Genomic DNA, 17,863 nt, shown 5'->3' on the forward strand with positions numbered 1-17,863 from the left:
CAAAAGGAGATACCAATAAACCGAAGCATGATAATGGACGGGCTGCCACGTCTACGTCTAATTCTTTTCGGTCAGCAAATCCGTTTGATGTTCTTAATGAGGTGGAGGATGAGCCTGGTCCTAGCAAGAAACAATTGGATACGAATAATGGGGACTCGGATGATGACGATGTTGAGGAGATTTATGATGAAATGGATGGGTTTATATTGGATGGTACTCGGAACGCAAAGAACGACAAAGGGGCAAGCACTCCTTCTCCGAAAGTTAATAATGGTTAGTATCGCTTCATGGAATATAAGGGGGTTGAACCGCCCTCTCAAACAAATGGAGGTTCGGCAGGCTGTCAAGGATTACAATTTGAGCTTGTGTGCTATTTTAGAGTCTCATGTGGATGTCGGTAAGTTGGGCAAAGTGTGTAAAGCTGTGTTTCGTTCTTGGGATTGGACTTCCAATGGGGGATGTTGTAACAAAGGCACAAGAATAATCATTGGGTGGAATCCTGCTATTTTTGATGTAATGATCGTTGCTCAATCTCCTCAGGTTATGCATTTACAGCTTGTTTTTAAATTGGATAAGAGAGTGCTTTTCTGTTCTGTTGTGTATGCCGATAATTATTATGTTACGCGGAGGGAGCTTTGGCATCTTCTGTCTATGCATAAAGTTTTTGTTGCGGATCGGCCGTGGTGTATTATGGGTGATTTCAACTCGGCTCTTAATATAGAAGATAATTCGATGGGTTCTTCATCCATTTCGATTGGTATGAGGGATTTTCAGGATTGTGTTGATGACATAGAAGTTGTGGATATTAATCGCACCGGTATTCATTTTACGTGGAGCCAAAAGCCTAAGAATGGTGTGGGTCTTCTTAAGAAAATTGATCGGGTAATGGGAAACACTCCGTTTCTTACTGAATACCCGAACTCGGTTGCATTTTTCAAGCCTTATAGGCTTTCGGATCATTGCCCTTGTATCTTGTCTATCCCGGAAGCGTTGAAACTCAAACCGAGGCCGTTTAAGTTCGCTAATTTTCTGGTTTTTAAACCTGAATTTTTGGAGATTGTTAATAAGCATTGGCCAATTAATGTTGACGGGGTTCACCAATTTAGAGTTGTCAAGAAGTTAAAGTCTCTTAAACACCCTCTTCGGGCGTTGCTGTTCAGACAGGGAAATCTCCACAAGAAAGTTGAAACTAGTCGGTTGAAGTTAGATACTATTCAGCGAAGGATTGACCTAGAGCCGCATAATGCTGATGTGCGGAATGAGGAAGCTTCGATTAGCCGTGATCTTCAAGAGGCATTATTAGATGAAGAGCGTTTTCTGAAACAAAAAGCTAAAGTTGATTGGTTGAGTGCGGGTGACATGAATACGGCGTTTTTCATTCCTCTTTGAAGATTCGAAATCATTGTAGTCGGATTGATGTTATCAAAGATATTCAAGGGAATCTCTATGAAGGCGATAGTGTGTATAAAGCTTTTGTTCAACACTATGAGAAATTTTTTGGCAAGAAAGGTGATATCTCGTTACAACCTACTCCAGATTTATTTCCGAAAATTCTATCTCACAATGTTGCAACGAATATGGTTCGGCCTGTTACGGAGGAGGAGGTTAAAAAGGCGATGTTCTCTATTGGCAACGATAAAGCTCCGGGACCGGATGGTTTTACGGCTGCGTTTTTCAAGAGTGCTTGGACGCTGGTTGGTAATGATATTGTTAATGCTATTAAGGATTTTTTTGACACTGGTAATTTGCTTCGGGAGCTGAATCATACGCTTATAGTTCTTATTCCAAAGGTTTCTACTCCTATGGTTGTCACTGATTTTCGCCCGATTGCTTGTTGTAACGTTCTTTACAAGTGTATCAGTAAGATTATTGCTGATAGGATAAAGGGAGGTTTGAATGAGATTGTGAGTATAAATCAATCGGCCTTTGTCCCGGGTAGGAAAATTTCGGATAACATCTTATTAACGCAAGAATTAATGCACAACTATCATCGGAATGTGGGGCCTCCAAGATGTGCTTTTAAGGTTGATATTCAGAAAGCATATGATACGGTGGACTGGAGTTTTCTGAAAAGTGTGCTTCTTGGGTTTGGTTTTAACAATATCATGGTGAAGTGGATCATGATCTGTGTTTCTTCTACTTCATTTTCGGTATGTGTTAATGGCATGGTTCATGGGTTTTTCAGAGGTAAACGGGGGTTAAGACAAGGGGATCCTATTTCTCCTTATTTATTCACTCTTGTCATGGAGATTTTGACGGGTATTCTTCAGCACTCTGTTCGGATAGACTCCTCTTTTAAATTTCATAACAGATGTGAAAAACAGCGGATATTGAATCTTTGCTTTGCGGATGACCTATTCCTATTTGCTAGAGGGGAAGTGAATTCAGCTAAGTGTATTATGTCCTCTCTTTCAAAGTTTTCTAAGATGTCGGGGTTAGTTCCTAACAACCAGAAAAGTACGGTTTTCTTTTGCAATGTGAAAGATCATGTTAAGCAGGCAATTCTGGACATCATGCCTTTTGTGGAAGGTAAGTTACCTGTCAAGTACTTGGGAGTCCCTCTTATTTCTTCTACACTTAGATATAATGATTGCCGGGTGCTTGTGGAGAAACTTGAGAAACGTATCATGCACTGGAAGAACAAATTGTTATCGTTTGCAGGGCGGCTTCAACTGATTATATCAGTCCTGTCTTCTATGCATATTTATTGGTGCTCGGTGTTTATGCTTCCGTCTCGGGTTGTTAAGGATCTTGAAGCTAGAATGAGAAATTTCTTATGGTCTCAAGATGCGTCTTTTAGTAGAGGTAAAGCTAAAGTTTCGTGGAAAGTGGTTTGTACTCCTAAGTATGAAGGCGGGTTAGGCATTAGACGGATTGGGGACATGAACAAAGCCCTGATGGCGTCTCATATTTGGAGTATTGTGACGAAGCGGGATTCCCTCTGGGTCGAGTGGGTTCATTCGTATCGGCTTAAAGGAAAGAATTTCTGGGTTTGTAAAGCAACATCAAATGCTACTTGGTCTTGGAGGAAGATCATTCAGATGAGGTATAGTATTCGAAAGCATGTTTGGTCCGATGTAGGTAATGGCCGCAACACTTCAGCTTGGTTTGATCTTTGGAGTGATTTAGGTCCTCTGGGTGATTTTCTGTCGCCAAGGACTATTACGGATGCTGATTTTCGGTTAGATGACACCGTTTTCAATATTTACTCTAACGGAACTTGGATTTGGCCGCTGGCGTGGAGGGATCTTTTCCCTGTTCTTATTCAGCTGGATCACTTTCACTTAAATCCGACAAAATCTGACCGTTTGCAATGGAAAGATGGTAGTGACTGTCAGGATTTTTCATCGTCTGCAGTGTGGCACTCGATTCGGTATAGAGAATCTGAGGTGGATTGGAGTGGTATTGTTTGGTTTGCGCAATGTATTCCTAGGCACGCGTTTATGATGTGGCTGATTATGAAGAGAAAGCTTCTTACTCAAGACAGAATTCTGAAGTGGGATCTTTCAAGGCGAAAAAACATGAATATGATGTGCTGTTTATTGTGCTATGAGAATTATGATTCTCATCATCATTTATTCTTTGAGTGTAAATTTTCAGATGAAGTTTGGAATATGATTCGAGGTAAAGTGGGGATGGCGGCCGTGAGGTCGAGATGGGTGGATATCATCGAATGGTTATGTGCTCGTCTTCGATCAAAGAGAGTTGAGGTTTATGTTGCAAAGATTCTAGTTGCGGCTGCTGCATATACTATTTGGCAAGAGCGAAATGCTAGATTATTTAGAAACCAACTACGTCCACCCGAAATGGTAAAAGATACTATTCTAAAAACTGTGAGATACAAGTTGATGGGAGCTAAGCTAAAGAACAACGCTAGGGTGCGGAAGCTGCTTGGGGATTGGGAGATTGAAACCGAAACTAAAGATGATGGAGGCTAATTAGTTCTTTATAGCATATTGTTATTTGTCTAGATGAGTGTCTAGGTGTGTTTGACCTGGTTTTATTGATTTTTTTTTGGTTTGTTTCCTGGTTTTACTCTCATGGGGCATGTCTCATGAGAGAACTGGTGTAGACTCTCTACTCCACTTGTTTCTTTTTGGTTGTGAATATATAGAATCACCGGGGTAACCCTTTACCCAAAAAAACCAGAAGCCCAAATTTGAATACAGGCCGGTGGATAGGAAGAAAAAGCCTGTTACTTCTCAGCAGGTTTCGACTTCCCATAAAATCCAAACCCATAACCCGTTTTCTGCGCTCGAATGTGTTGGGGGTCGGGGTGGTTCAACTCAAGAAAAAAATAAAGGGGGTAGACAGATTCATGTGGATTTAGATGAGGACGGGGTTGAAGTTGTTTATGATGAAACCAAGGATTCGGGTACATATCCTTCGTCTTCTAGAACAGGGGCAAGCACCTCTTCCACAAAGATCTTCAATGGTTAGCCTGTCTTGGGATCGTCTAAAGGGGCTGCCGTTTCGTGGCAACTTCATTTTCGATGATGGAGGTTGAAGACTTTGGTTATTTATTGTTTTGTCTACTAGATATCTTTGCATGATGTGTAGTAGGCTAGGTTTGATGTGATGTCATAGGTTTTTTTATGTTTGTTGGCTTACATATATGGGGCATGTCCTGTATATGAACTAGTGTGGAATTCATCCTCACTACTTGTACTTATTTGCGGTTTATAATAGATTCACCGGGGTAACCCTTTACCCAAAAAAAAATATATATTTAAGTTACACCGGTATTATTATTACCACCCGAACTTTAAATGTAACTTACGTATTTTCGGAAAAATACTCTTAAATGCGTATTTTGATAAAAGTATTATTTTGGAAATTATGTGGAATAAAATATAATATTTTTGGGAAAAATATTTATATTTTGGAAATATAATGTTTTAAACGAATGAATTAAAATATATTATTAAGTGGGACTTAACAATATATTCCTGGAATTATATAAACGCGCATGTATTAAAACCCCCATCCTTGGGAAGGAATATAATTAACGCATAATTAAGAAGTGTACACACGAAATAGTTGTTGTCTAACTATTTCCCAAAGACATTTAACCTTAAGCTAAGACACGGCCGTCCGTCTAATAGAAGTTAGTACGTGTAGGTCGTTACGCAGCAGGTTGACTGGGAGATACTATTTCGAGACGCACTTCAGTGAGTTCATGTACCCCTTTTTTCTCTTAACTGTTTTCAGTTTTTAAACTGCGGGGGTGAAATACATGTTACTATGATTATGAGTACTTTTACACATGGTATGATTAGCGTAAGGAGGGTTACTACTTAGATCATGTGAGTGAGTAGGCGGGAACTGGAGGCCATTAATCCTCATTATAGGACCGAGGGTCATTAGCGGTAGATCTATCTGGGTGTAGCGAGCCCAACCCCTGAGTCCGCCAAATGAACCAGGTGGTGACTTTGAGCCCGACGCAAAAATCTGCTAGGTTTGAGTCTTCCTACTGCACTTCACACATATCATTGGCTTTGCAACCCAATGGTGATCTCTTTTTTTCCTTATTTGCTACATACCAGGGATTTTTATACAGACATTTTTACAACGGGTCATACATACCCACTTACACATAAACTCGCTCAACTTTATGTTGACTTTTCAAACTACATGTATTTCAGGAAACTAACGGATCTGGCACGGTATGCACGTATTTTCAAGCTGCGTTTGAATAAAGAAGTCATCCAGGGTTTAGAAGGTGTAACCTCTTCCTGGACGGGTTACATATCCCTAAACCTAGTATTGTTTTAAGGTCTTTTGATAAGTTTTTATGAACTCATTTAAATCAAGTCAAGGTTTGTAACTTATTTTGTGATTATTGAAAATGGGATTTTTTTATAAACTTTTTTAATGGATGAATATCTCATGTTTTCATCATATAGCATTGTTATGATTGTTGCTATGGTATTAAGAAGTCACACCAAATAAACCCACGCTTCCGCAAAGCCAGGGTGTGACAGATTTTGAGCCAGGGGGGTTGATGTTGGAGTTGATTCAGACATGTTGAACTTTTCCAGCACATCATTCACGTATTTCGTTTGGTGAATAAAGATTCCTTCGGGCATTTGCTCAACCTATAGCCCTAGGAAGAACTTCATCTCCCCCATCGAACTCATTTCAAACTTTTTCTTCATAACCTTCTCAAACTCTTTGCACAATTCGTCATTTATCGAACCAAAGATTATGTCATTAACATAAATCTGCACGATGAGTAGATGTCCTGCAACCTCTTTTGTAAACAAAGTGCTATCAACCGTCCCTCTGATGAACCTGTTGGCCAGCAGATGTTGGGACAGCGTCTCGTACCAGGCTCTCGGGGCCTGGTGTAGTCCGTAAAGCGCTTTGTCGAGAAGATAGACCTTGTTTTTGTGCACTGGATCTGTAAACCCCGGTGGTTGTCCAACGCACACTTCTTCTTTGATTTTTCCGTAAAGGAATGCAGATTTAACATCTAATTGGTAGACCTTGAATCCTTTCCAAGATGCGAATGCCAGGAAGATTCTAATTACCTCGAGTCGAGCAACTGTCACATACACTTCTGTAAAGTCAATGCCTTCTTGCTGACTGAAACCTTGGACTACCAAACGTGCTTTATTTCTCACAATGACCCCTCTATCATCCCGCTTACACTTAAAGACCCACTTGTTCTTGGTCAGCTTTTGATCTTCCGGGAGATCTACCAACCTCCACACTCCAAGTTTCTCAAACTGCAGAAGCTCCTCCTGCATTGCATTTACCCAGCTTTCCTCGGTCAATGCCTCTTTGTATGTTCTCGGCTCAACCTACGAGATGAAACATTTCAATGAGAATTCTTCCTGTAAAGGAGCTATAGAAGAATAAAAACATGTAAGGGCTTTGTTGATTTGATCACGCATTTTCACGCCACTGTGAACATCTCCAATTATTTGTTCTGAAGGATGATATGACAAAGTTCTCGGCATGACTGTGTCTGGCACGCTTACTTCAGATTGCAAATTTGTGATGTCCTGATCACCCGTGTGATCAACAGCTTCTGAAGATACAATATTTGGTTCCTCGTCAAAGATCGGATCAGGTTCTTATTATGAGTCGTCAGAATGATCAAATATTGGAGTTGGTTCTTCTGGGGTTTCGTGTGCAGTTCCACTTGGACCGGCCTTGTGATCATTAGTACCCACGATGGGCTGAGAAACTACCAACGGTCTTGGCATTTGGTCTTGTGACATAGATTGCTGATGTTGGTATAATAATGCTAGTTCCTCCTCACTTGGCTCAATCGGCAATTGGAATGACTCCCAGAGTTTGTCGTAGTCAAACATCAATCTTTTTCCGGGAAGTTGGCTCAGAGCTGTATGCCGTTGACAATCAATATGCTGAACTTGTATAATCTTTCCCAAGCATGGAACAAATACTCTCTTCAGCGGACTTGCATAACCTACAAAAAAACCTTCGTTAACCTTCGCACCAAATTTACCATCTGGATCAATAAATGTGCAAGGTGATCCAAACGGTTCTAAGAATTTTAGATTTGGTTTATAGTGATGAAGTAATTCGAAGCAGGTTTTCTTGTACTTCTTTACTGTGAGAACACGATTTAGCGTATAACATGCTGCAGCAACTGCTTCACTCCAAAAGAATATCGGTAATTTGGAATCGGCTAACATTTGTTTTTTTTGGGTAAAGGGTTACCCCGGTTAAATTTCATTCAACAACCAAATAAAACAAGTGAGGAATATAGTACACCTCAGTTCTATAGAATGACATGCCATTACTAGAGTTCACTCGTAAACAACAAAGCAAAGCTCAACATGCAAACAAAAGCAAACAAGCCACAAACGACAAGACAAGCACCAAAAAAACGGCTCTAACCAATCGAAATCAGAGATCAGCCACACTCATCTTGGTCCATCAGCAACTCACGAGGTAGACTCCAGTCGCTCAAAACTTGATTCACGTTATTTGTTCTTCTAAACTTCATTGTATGTAATTTCATTCTAACGGTCATAAGAATCACCTCAATTACTTGAGCCGTACTCCTTTTTTTTGGAGAGAAAAATCTGTTATTTCGTTCTTGCCAAAATAAAGTAAGCCGATGCCGCCACCACTAATTTGCCAATGATGTGAGAAGCACGTTTTGACTCCGCATGTTGCAGTAAACAGCTCATAATCCCGTCCCACGTTTTCTCTATTGTTAGCATACCCGCCTTCTCGCGAACCCCATACCAGACTTGAGATGCAAAGTTGCACTAAAAAAAGAGGTGTTCATGAGAGTCCGGTCCCGATGTACATAAAGAACAACACAAGAGGTTATAGTTAGCATTACCCGACGATCCCCACTTGCGCATAATATCCTGAGTTTTTAGTTTCTTGCACACTATAAGCCACATGAGAAAAGAATGCCGAGGGATAGCCTGAGGAAACCACACTATACGATCCCAATCAACCTTCTCTTGCACCTGACGAATATCATTCCATACTCTATAAGTGCTATACTCCATATCTTTACCGTCTCTAGAGCTCCATATAGTCTTATCTTGCACATGAGGGTCTAACATGACATTAGATAAGTCATGTAGACCCGGAAATCTAGTCACCCAAGCGTTCGCCATACCCACTCCATTTTGAATCATATCCGCAACCGTGAATCTCATATCAAACCCCACATTAGAAATCATTCTCGGTGTAATAAAGATATTCAAAGGGCACAACGTATCCCATGTATCAAACCAGACTCGTGTGTTAGCTCCGTTACCTAATTTTATCCAAATGTGTTGACGTATGAGCGTTCTCAGTTGAAGTATCTTTCGCCAACCCCACGTAATATTATTCCAAGCAGGCACATCCCAAAAACTTCTATCCCGGATGCAATACGAGTGAACCCATTTAACCCATAAAGATTCCCTATGAGTCAAGAGACTCCAGATGTGAGCAACCATAAGAGCATTATTCATGTCAGAAATTCTTCGGATACCCAACCCACCTTCTTCCTTAGGCAAATACACACGACTCCATTTAACTTTCGCCTTACCCTTTATATTATTACCTTGAGTCCAAAGAAATCTTCGCATCCTATCTTCAAGATCATGGACAATTCTTTTTGGTAATATAAAAACGGAAGACCAATAAACATGCATAGACGATAACACCGATCTAATAAGTTGAAGACGACCAGCAAACGACAAGCTTTTTGCTTTCCAATCAGTGATTCGAGATTCCAAGTTTTCTACAAGCTTTTTACAATCAGAATAATTCAATCTAGATGAGATAAGAGGAACACCAAGATACCTAACCGGAAGAATGCCTTCATCAAACTGCATGATACTACGGATTTGATCTTTCACATAATTCGGAACACCTCCAAAAAAAGCAGTGCTCTTCGTCATGCTAGGAACCAATCCCGACATATCCTTGAAAAGATTCAACGACTCTAGAATAACAGCAGCTGAGTTGGGGTCACCACGAGCAAACAAGAATAAATCATCTGCAAAACATAAGTTAATAATTCTTTGCTCTTCACACTTATGATGGAATCTAAAATCAGCAGTAACCTCAACTTGTTTTTGAAGAATCAACGTAAGGACCTCCATAACCAACGTAAACAGATAAGGAGACATAGGATCCCCCTTGCGTAAACCCCGCTTCCCTTTAAAATACTCGTGAAGATTCTCGTTTATAGCGATAGAAAACGTAGTAGAAGTAACACACGCCATAACCCATTTAATCATCTTTTGGTGAAACCCAAAACTGTGTAAAATATTATCCAAGAAACCCCAATCAACAGTATCATAAGCCTTCTGAATATCAACTTTAAACGCACATCTTGGCGGACCATGATTATGATGATAGTTGTGCATTAATTCCTGGGTTAGGAGGATATTATCTGAGATCTTCCTACCCGGAATAAAAGCTGACTGATTAATACTAGTCGTTTACCCGCGCGATGCGGCGGGAAACATATAACTTAGGTTGGTGAGTTTAGGCCTATACGAGGATGTAGTTTCCGTTGTGGCGTTCGACGACGACGGTGGCAGTGTAGCAGAACGTGAGGGTCGGTTGCGGCCTTCTTCAGCGGCGGAGAAACAGCGGTGTATGGCGATTGGTGGTTTTGTGATGGCGTTTGGTGGTTATTATGTGACGGCCGGTTACCGGCTTCAGAAAAAAACAAAGAAAATTGTGTGAGGCCTTCGGCAGTGGCGAAGCTTGACGTTTTTTATGGGGGGTGGGGGGTGGGGGGTGAAAATGTATATACCCAAAACTTTCTAATACGAATACCCTATCATCTAATTGATAAAAAAACAACAAAAAATTAATTTAAATGCCCGAACACCCAAAACCCTTTTGATACTCGCAACAGCTTGATGATGCATTTGATTAGATAAGATTGCGCCACTCATTTCTTTACAGAGAACTATCTTGTTCAAAAAAAAAACAAATGGAATAAACATTAATCATTAAAGTGTACACCAGCACCATTTGGCTACACCTAATCAAAATACATAGACTTATTAAGATATTAGAATTATGTATCGGAAGTTCTTTGTTGCGTCAAACCACAGGTTCAACCTCTGTTCCCTATTACCCTGCATATACCAAAAAACTTGCGATTAGTTTATGCACAGCTATTCATAATCATTTTATCATGAAATAAGGATACCTGAAAAAATGTCTCGCTCGACCAATATTTTCCCTTGACGCATTATGCAAGGTTCGCTCGGTCCAACAACTCAAGCAAATGTTTTCTATGTTTTTTAGGGGGAAAATGGGTGGATCTCTCCACAGGGCATACAAGACACAGGTCATTGGCGGAAGCCCGCCAAATTTAACATATAAAGTTTTTTTATATGTTAAATATGGCGAGCTGCCGCCAATAACCTATGTTTTGTATGCCCTGGGAGAGAAGCACCCATGTTCCCCCTAAAATGCAAAGAAAACATTTGCTTGAGTTGTTGGATAGATTACACAGGCTCAGTTTTTGCATCACAGCCTCAAACACTTTCAGTTCAGATAGATTACACAGGCTCAGTTTTTGCATCACAACCTCAAAACACTTTTAGTTCAGACAGATTAAGAACACAAGCTCAGCTTATGTGTCACACCCCCAAAATCCCACACGCGGAGTACCACCGCTTGGAGGCGTGACTGACCAGGATCAAGCCACCAATCATATCAAACATAGTATTTAATAATAATCAAAGATACGATTGATGTTCCAAAACCAAACGTTGTATATGTAGCGGAAGCATTAAATGTAAAACCCAAAAACATAAGTATCAATGTGTGAATGTAAAAGTGTTTAATAAGCATTCACGAGTTCTTGTCCACAACGACCCGCCTCTCCTCTGGTGCAAGCTCCAAGTATACCTAAGGCCCTGCAAGGCATGCAGCAAATAATCAACAAACTAGTTGAGCGAGTTCACAGAAAGTAAGTTTGTAAAAAAAAAACATGCGTATGTTCATCAATTAAGGCTTCCCAAGCAAGAATATTCTATTGGTGAGGAATTCTCACGTTCATCCTTTATAACGGGCTTCTCATTATGGTACTTACTAGACTAACTTCCGACCATGTGTTCTTCTTTACCGAGAACAGGAAAACGTACAGGGTCACGTAGGCTTTACGTGACGTGCCCTTCCCCGAGGACATGGTACGCGTGGGGGCTACGCAGGCTTTACGCAGCGTGGCCTTCCGACCCGGAAGCCAGTGGATGGTATTGGGTTACGTAGGCTTTACGTAACGTGTCCTCCCGACCCGGGAGACAAATGGCAAATACTGGGTTACGTAGGCTTTACGTAACGTGTCCTGACTAACCTGAGGACGATGGTCTATAGTCTGGTATATGCGTAAGTACGAGTAATCATTCCATTTCATCATATCCAACCCAATTCCCAACCCGGGAATCCCATGCCTTGGCTGTGTGAACTCACCTTGGTTTGCTCGGCAGATACACAAATAAAAGACTCTTGAACTAAGGGTGGTCAACCACGTCCTAACAGGGTTACCACACAAGTCAGGTTCGGTTCAAATAGTACACGTATACATCATGGCAATCACGTATGCACGTAAACACATTAAGTACACTACTTGTGCTATTCGGATGGTTGGGCCAAAGAGCTTGTGCGAGCCCAACCATCTTGTGCGATGTAAGTCTAGGCCCAAACCATACCCGGCCCAACTAATTAGCAAATCAAATATAAAGGTCGGCCCAAATAATATTCATTGTGATCCAATAACAATCGGCCCAATAGAACAAATAACAAACATCTTGTGCGGGTCTAATGGCTTATACGATCGGATCTGTTGTGCGGTTCATGACTTGGGCTATTCGGCCCAACAGCTTACGGCCCAAAATAACATGAAATAACGTTGTGCGATCCATGTAAGCTTGTACGACCGGGATCAGCTTGTTCGATCCGGTGATTTGTGCGACTGGGGTACCTTGTGCGAGTGGACCCCTTGCACAATCACGAGGTCTTGTGCGTGTGTAACTTGTGTGATTCAGATCAGTTGTGCGATCGGGCCAGCTTGTGCGTGTGGTCCATTTGTGCGATCAGTTAAATCATCCCATTAATCAAGCAAATTCGGTTACAATTATCAATAGTTTCCAAACTTAACCACAGTCAATTAACATAATTCAATCATCCGGTTAATCCTAGTATCGATCAAACAGGGCATTACATCATGAACTCGTATAAACCCTAATTTGATTCAATCATGTACGAAACTTAAAACATTTAAACATGTAACATCCTGGATTCGTGTTCTTGCTTCTTATCCTTGAATACATGCACAATATCCGAACAATTATCACATAACAGTCGATTTGTCATACATCCGATCACTTTATCATACGATTAACAACAACATATCAATTAACACTATAATCCGATTTCTTGTGAGCTTTAACCATACACATGAGCCGATTAATATTCATACAAACTCTACTAGCATAACCAATCACAATAGCCATACAATCACTTAACATCAAAGAGCAACAACAAACATGTAATCATACTAACCAGATTAGCGAAAGGACAAGGATGATCCGAATAGGGATCTTGTGCTGCCGTCGGTTTCCAAGCAAGAAAGAGAGAGCTAGGGTTTTTGAGAACTTGTGTGTGTGTGATACGTTTGTAACAAATGAGATACAATTCCCCCTCATGTGTGCTTGTACGCATAAAGCAATGGGCCGGCCATTTACTTGGGCTGCCCTTGATCCGAGCACATGATGTGCGGCCCATATAGCTCGTGTGATCTTGTGTGAGTGTGTATTGTGTGATTGGACTAGATTGTATACATACACATGCGTTTACCCAACACATAAACATATCATTCACGTAATCACTTAATTAGTAACGTTTACATAATTATACATCGTAATGTCATAACATTCAATCGATCAGTCAAGTTCACATGCTCACATATTTATTACAAGAACGGGTTTAAAATACGAGTTGTCACATTATCCCCAACTAATTGGAAATTTCGTCCCGAAATTTGGTATGCACTCACTGAGGAAGCTAGGTAAACTGCATTTTTCACTGATTTTCCTGGGGTGTCACATCCTCCCCCGTTGATCTGGAATTTCGTCCCGAAATTCCGAAGTAGTAGCTTCAGCCTCAGTAGTGGTAGCATTGGTTTCGAATAACTGGGGGTACTTTTCTGTCATCCTGTCTTCGCGTTCCCAGGTGTACTCTGGGCCACGTTTGGAGTTCCAACGAACTCGAACAAGAGGGATTCTCTTGTTTTTGAGGACCTTCACATCCCGGTCCGTGATTTCAACTGGCTCCTCGACGAACTGCAACCGCTCGTCGATAGTGAGTTCTTTGAAAGGAATGATGAGGTTTTCATCTGATAGGCACTTCTTTAAGTTCGATACATGAAAAACATTGTGAACTGCCCCGAGTTCAGCTGGTAGTTTCAACTTGTATGCTACTTTGCCAATCTTTTCTATGATTTCGAATGGTCCGACGTAACGCGGATTTAGTTTGCCCCGTTTGCCAAAACGTACCACACCCTTCCAGGGTGAGACTTTCAATAAAAACCCGGTCCCCGACCTCAAATTCCAAAGGCTTTCTACACTTGTCCGCGTAGGCTTTCTGACGGTCGCGTGCTGCCGCCATGCGTTGTCTTATTTGTGCAATCTTTTCTGTGGCGTCCACTACGATCTCTGGACCCGTAATCTGACTATCTCCCACCTCTGCCCAACAGAGAGGTGATCGGCATTTACGCCCGTACAATGCCTCGAATGGAGCGGCTTGAATGCTGGTGTGATAACTATTATTATACGAGAACTCCACCAAAGGGAGGTGCTTTTCCCAGCCGTTGCCGAAATCGATAACGCATGCTCTAAGCATGTCTTCGAGTGTTTGAATCGTTCGCTCAGACTGCCCATCCGTCTGAGGGTGGTATGCTGTGCTCATGTCTAACCTTGAGCCGAAAGATTTATGCATCGCTTGCCATAGTTCTGACGTGAATCGTGCGTCGCGATCCGAAATGATAGACGTGGACACTCCGTGCCTCGAAACAACTTCTTTAAGATAGACGTCTGCGAGAGTGGAGAACTTATCCGTTTCCTTTATAGGTAGGAAGTGTGCAGACTTGGTGAGTCGATCCACGATCACCCATATGGTTTCATTCCCCCGCTGGGATCTAGGTAGGCCTGTAACAAAATCCATGGAAATTTCTTCCCATTTCCACTGAGGTATCTTAGGCTGCTGAAGTAGGCCAGCTGGTTTCTGATATTCGACCTTGACTCTCGCACAGGTCAAGCACTTTCCAACGTACGTAGCAATGTGGGCCTTCATACTAGGCCACCAATAAGTAGTACTGATATCGTGGTACATTTTATCCGACCCTGGATGTACCGAATAGCGAGACTTGTGTGCTTCGTCCATCACAAGTTCGCGTAGACCGCCATAAAGTGGGACCCAAATACGGCCCGTTACATAGTAGGCGCCGTCTTCCTTTTGTTCCATTTGCTGTCGTGAGCCGCGTAAGGCTTCAGCCTTGACGTTTTCGGGCTTCAGTGCTTCTATCTGAGCAGCTCGTATCTGAGCAGGAAGGCTAGACTGAATCGTAAGCTGTAGCGCTCGCACGCGCTTTGGTAAGGTGTCCTTTCGACTGAGGGCGTCAGCCACAACATTGGCTTTGCCTGGATGATACTTGATAGCGCATTCATAATCGTTAAGTAACTCGACCCATCGTCGTTGACGCATGTTCAAATCCTTCTGCTTAAGGATATGCTCGAGACTCCTGTGATCGGTGTAAATCGTGCACCTGGTACCGTACAGGTAGTGTCGCCATATCTTAAGCGCGAAAACAACAGCTCCCAGCTCTAAATCGTGCGTCGTGTAGTTCCGTTCGTGAACCTTGAGTTGACGAGAGGCATAAGCAATAACCTTGTCGCGCTGCATTAACACACATCCAAGTCCCCGAATGGATGCATCACAATATACTACGAAGTCTTCTGTGCCCTCTGGCAATGAGAGGATAGGTGCACTGCAAAGTCTATCCTTCAAGTGCTGAAAAGCAGTCTCCTGGGGCTCTCCCCAGCGATAGGTAACACCCTTCTGTGTTAGTAGTGTAAGCGGCTGAGCAATCTTCGAAAAGTCTTTAATAAACCGTCTGTAATAGCCTGCCAAACCCAAGAATTGGCGTATTTCTGTCGGCGTACGCGGTGCAGGCCAGTTCCTGATCGAATCTACCTTGGATGGATCGACATGGATCCCATCCTTGTTCACCACATGGCCTAAGAAGTGGACTTCACGAAGCCAGAAGTCGCATTTAGAAAGCTTGGCGTACAACTGTTCCTTCCGAAGGAGTTCCAAAATAAGGCGAAGATGCTGTTCGTGTTCCTCCTGACTCTTGGAGTAAATCGGAATGTCGTCGATGAAAACAATGACGAATTTGTCGAGATAGGGTTTGCACACCCTGTTCATAAGATCCATAAATACAGCAGGCGCGTTCGTTAACCCGAATGGCATGACGAGAAACTCGTAGTGACCGTAACTAGTTCTGAAGGCTGTCTTGGAGACGTCCTCATCCCGGACTCTCAGCTGATGGTACCCCGACCTCAGATCTATCTTCGAATAGTAGCACGACCCTTGCAACTGGTCGAATAAGTCGTCGATGCGCGGAAGAGGATAACGGTTCTTCACCGTCACCTTGTTGAGTTCACGGTAGTCGATGCACATCCTGAACGTACCGTCTTTCTTCTTCACAAAAAGTACTGGAGTTCCCCAAGGCGAAGAGCTTGGACGAATAAAGCCCTTTTCTAAGAGCTCTTGTAGTTGCTTTGACCATTCTTCCATTTCAGTTGAAGCTAAGCGGTACGGTGTGTGAGCTATAGGTGCTGTCCAGAACTATAGGAATGAGGTCGGTAGGGAACGTCTGACCAGCGAGGATAAGATTACAACTCTGAACCAAGTATAGCTTCTAGACTTTTACCATTAACTAATTCTACGACACGTTGGTTGTTCAAGGGAGTTGGTATATGATTTATCATTCGACTAATTTCAAGGACATATAATTGGTATTCACACCCGAATCAAACAATATAGTAACATAAGAGTCAACAAGAAGTAGCTTACCCATTATTACGTTAAGATCGTCCCTTGCATCACCCTGACCCATCCCAGTCACACGGTCGTGGGCGTCATTGTTTCCATTGTTCCTCCCGCTGTTAGCTCCATTGCCGTTCCTGCTTCCATGGTCGTGGTTCTAGTTCCAGTTCAATTGTGGATAACGTCTCTCATAGTGATCCTTTGTACTATACTGAAAACATTCTCTGAAACCTTGCTGCTGCCACTGAGCCTGTGGGGCTTGAGGCTGTTGTTCCTGGCCTACAGGACGTGAGTTTCGACAATCCTTAGCTTCATGACCAATCTTAAGACATCTCTGACATCGTTCCTTGCGACACCGTCGACTGTGGTGTCTGTTACAATGGTTGCACCATGGGTGAATTCCTAGATATCTTCTCTGCCCATGATTACTAGTAAACTGCTGTCCGGGCCAATAGTAGTCATCCAAAATCCATCCCGTGCTCTGGTTTTCATCCCACTTGCGTTTGTTATCTCTAGAAGCACATGCAGTATCAGTCTCAGCATGTTTTGGTAGTTTGTTCTGTTCCACAGCCTGGTCTGTGAGACGATGAGCCAGTCGAGTGACTTGCTGGATAGTGCCAAGGTTAGCTGTGGTCATAAGACTCTGAATTTCGGGCACTAGACCTTTGAGATACAGTTCGATGCGCTTGGTGGGAGAGTCTACCATGGTAGGACAAAATGTGGCTAACTCGTTTGATCTCCTCGTATAAACTTCAATTTCAGACCCCACCATCTGTAGGTTGAGGAACTCTTCCTCCAGTTTGTGGATGTCTTCTCGACTACAAAACTCTTCCTTAATTAAATCCTTAAACTCGTTCCAGGGAGTGGCGTTAGCAGCTGCCAGCCCTAACATCTGAACCTGTGCTTCCCACCAGGTTAATGCAGCACCTTCGAGTGTCCTAGAAGCAAACTTTACTCTACGAGACTCAGGGCAATCATGCACCTCGAAGTCAGTTTCGAGCCTTACGAACCAATGGAGGAGTCCAACCGCTCCCTCCATGCCGCTGAAGGTACCTGGACGACAGTCCATAAAATTCTTGAAAATGCAGACTGGTTGCTGTGTTGGTTGACCTATTGTGTACGAATAGGACAAGGTTTAATTACAAGGGCTAGTTTAGGAGTGTAGGATCTAAAGATCCTAGTGTGTGCTATAACCACAGGATATACCTCCTGCTTGTGCGGCTGCAAGTGCCGCAGCAACTTGAGCTTGAACGAGAGCCTCTAGCTGGGCTTGTGTCATGTTGATTCGTCCAGACATGAT

General features: G+C 42.4%; 1 protein-coding gene across 1 annotated transcript; it reads left to right on the forward strand.

Moving 5' to 3' along the window:
* Positions 1 to 324: 324 nt before the first annotated feature.
* Positions 325 to 1,389, forward strand: LOC110864898. The gene has a single exon (XM_022114090.1). The coding sequence runs from the start codon at positions 325 to 327 to the stop codon at positions 1,387 to 1,389; it is 1,065 nt and encodes a 354-aa protein (XP_021969782.1).
* Positions 1,390 to 17,863: the final 16,474 nt, after the last annotated feature.

Source organism: Helianthus annuus, chromosome 1, assembly GCF_002127325.2.
Source record: "Helianthus annuus cultivar XRQ/B chromosome 1, HanXRQr2.0-SUNRISE, whole genome shotgun sequence".
Taxonomy (NCBI): domain Eukaryota; kingdom Viridiplantae; phylum Streptophyta; class Magnoliopsida; order Asterales; family Asteraceae; genus Helianthus; species Helianthus annuus.

What these genes read in the sequence shown, in the direction of transcription:
- LOC110864898 (XM_022114090.1), top strand. Translation starts at nt 325, where the DNA reads ATGGAGGTTCGGCAGGCTGTCAAGGATTACAATTTGAGCTTGTGTGCT.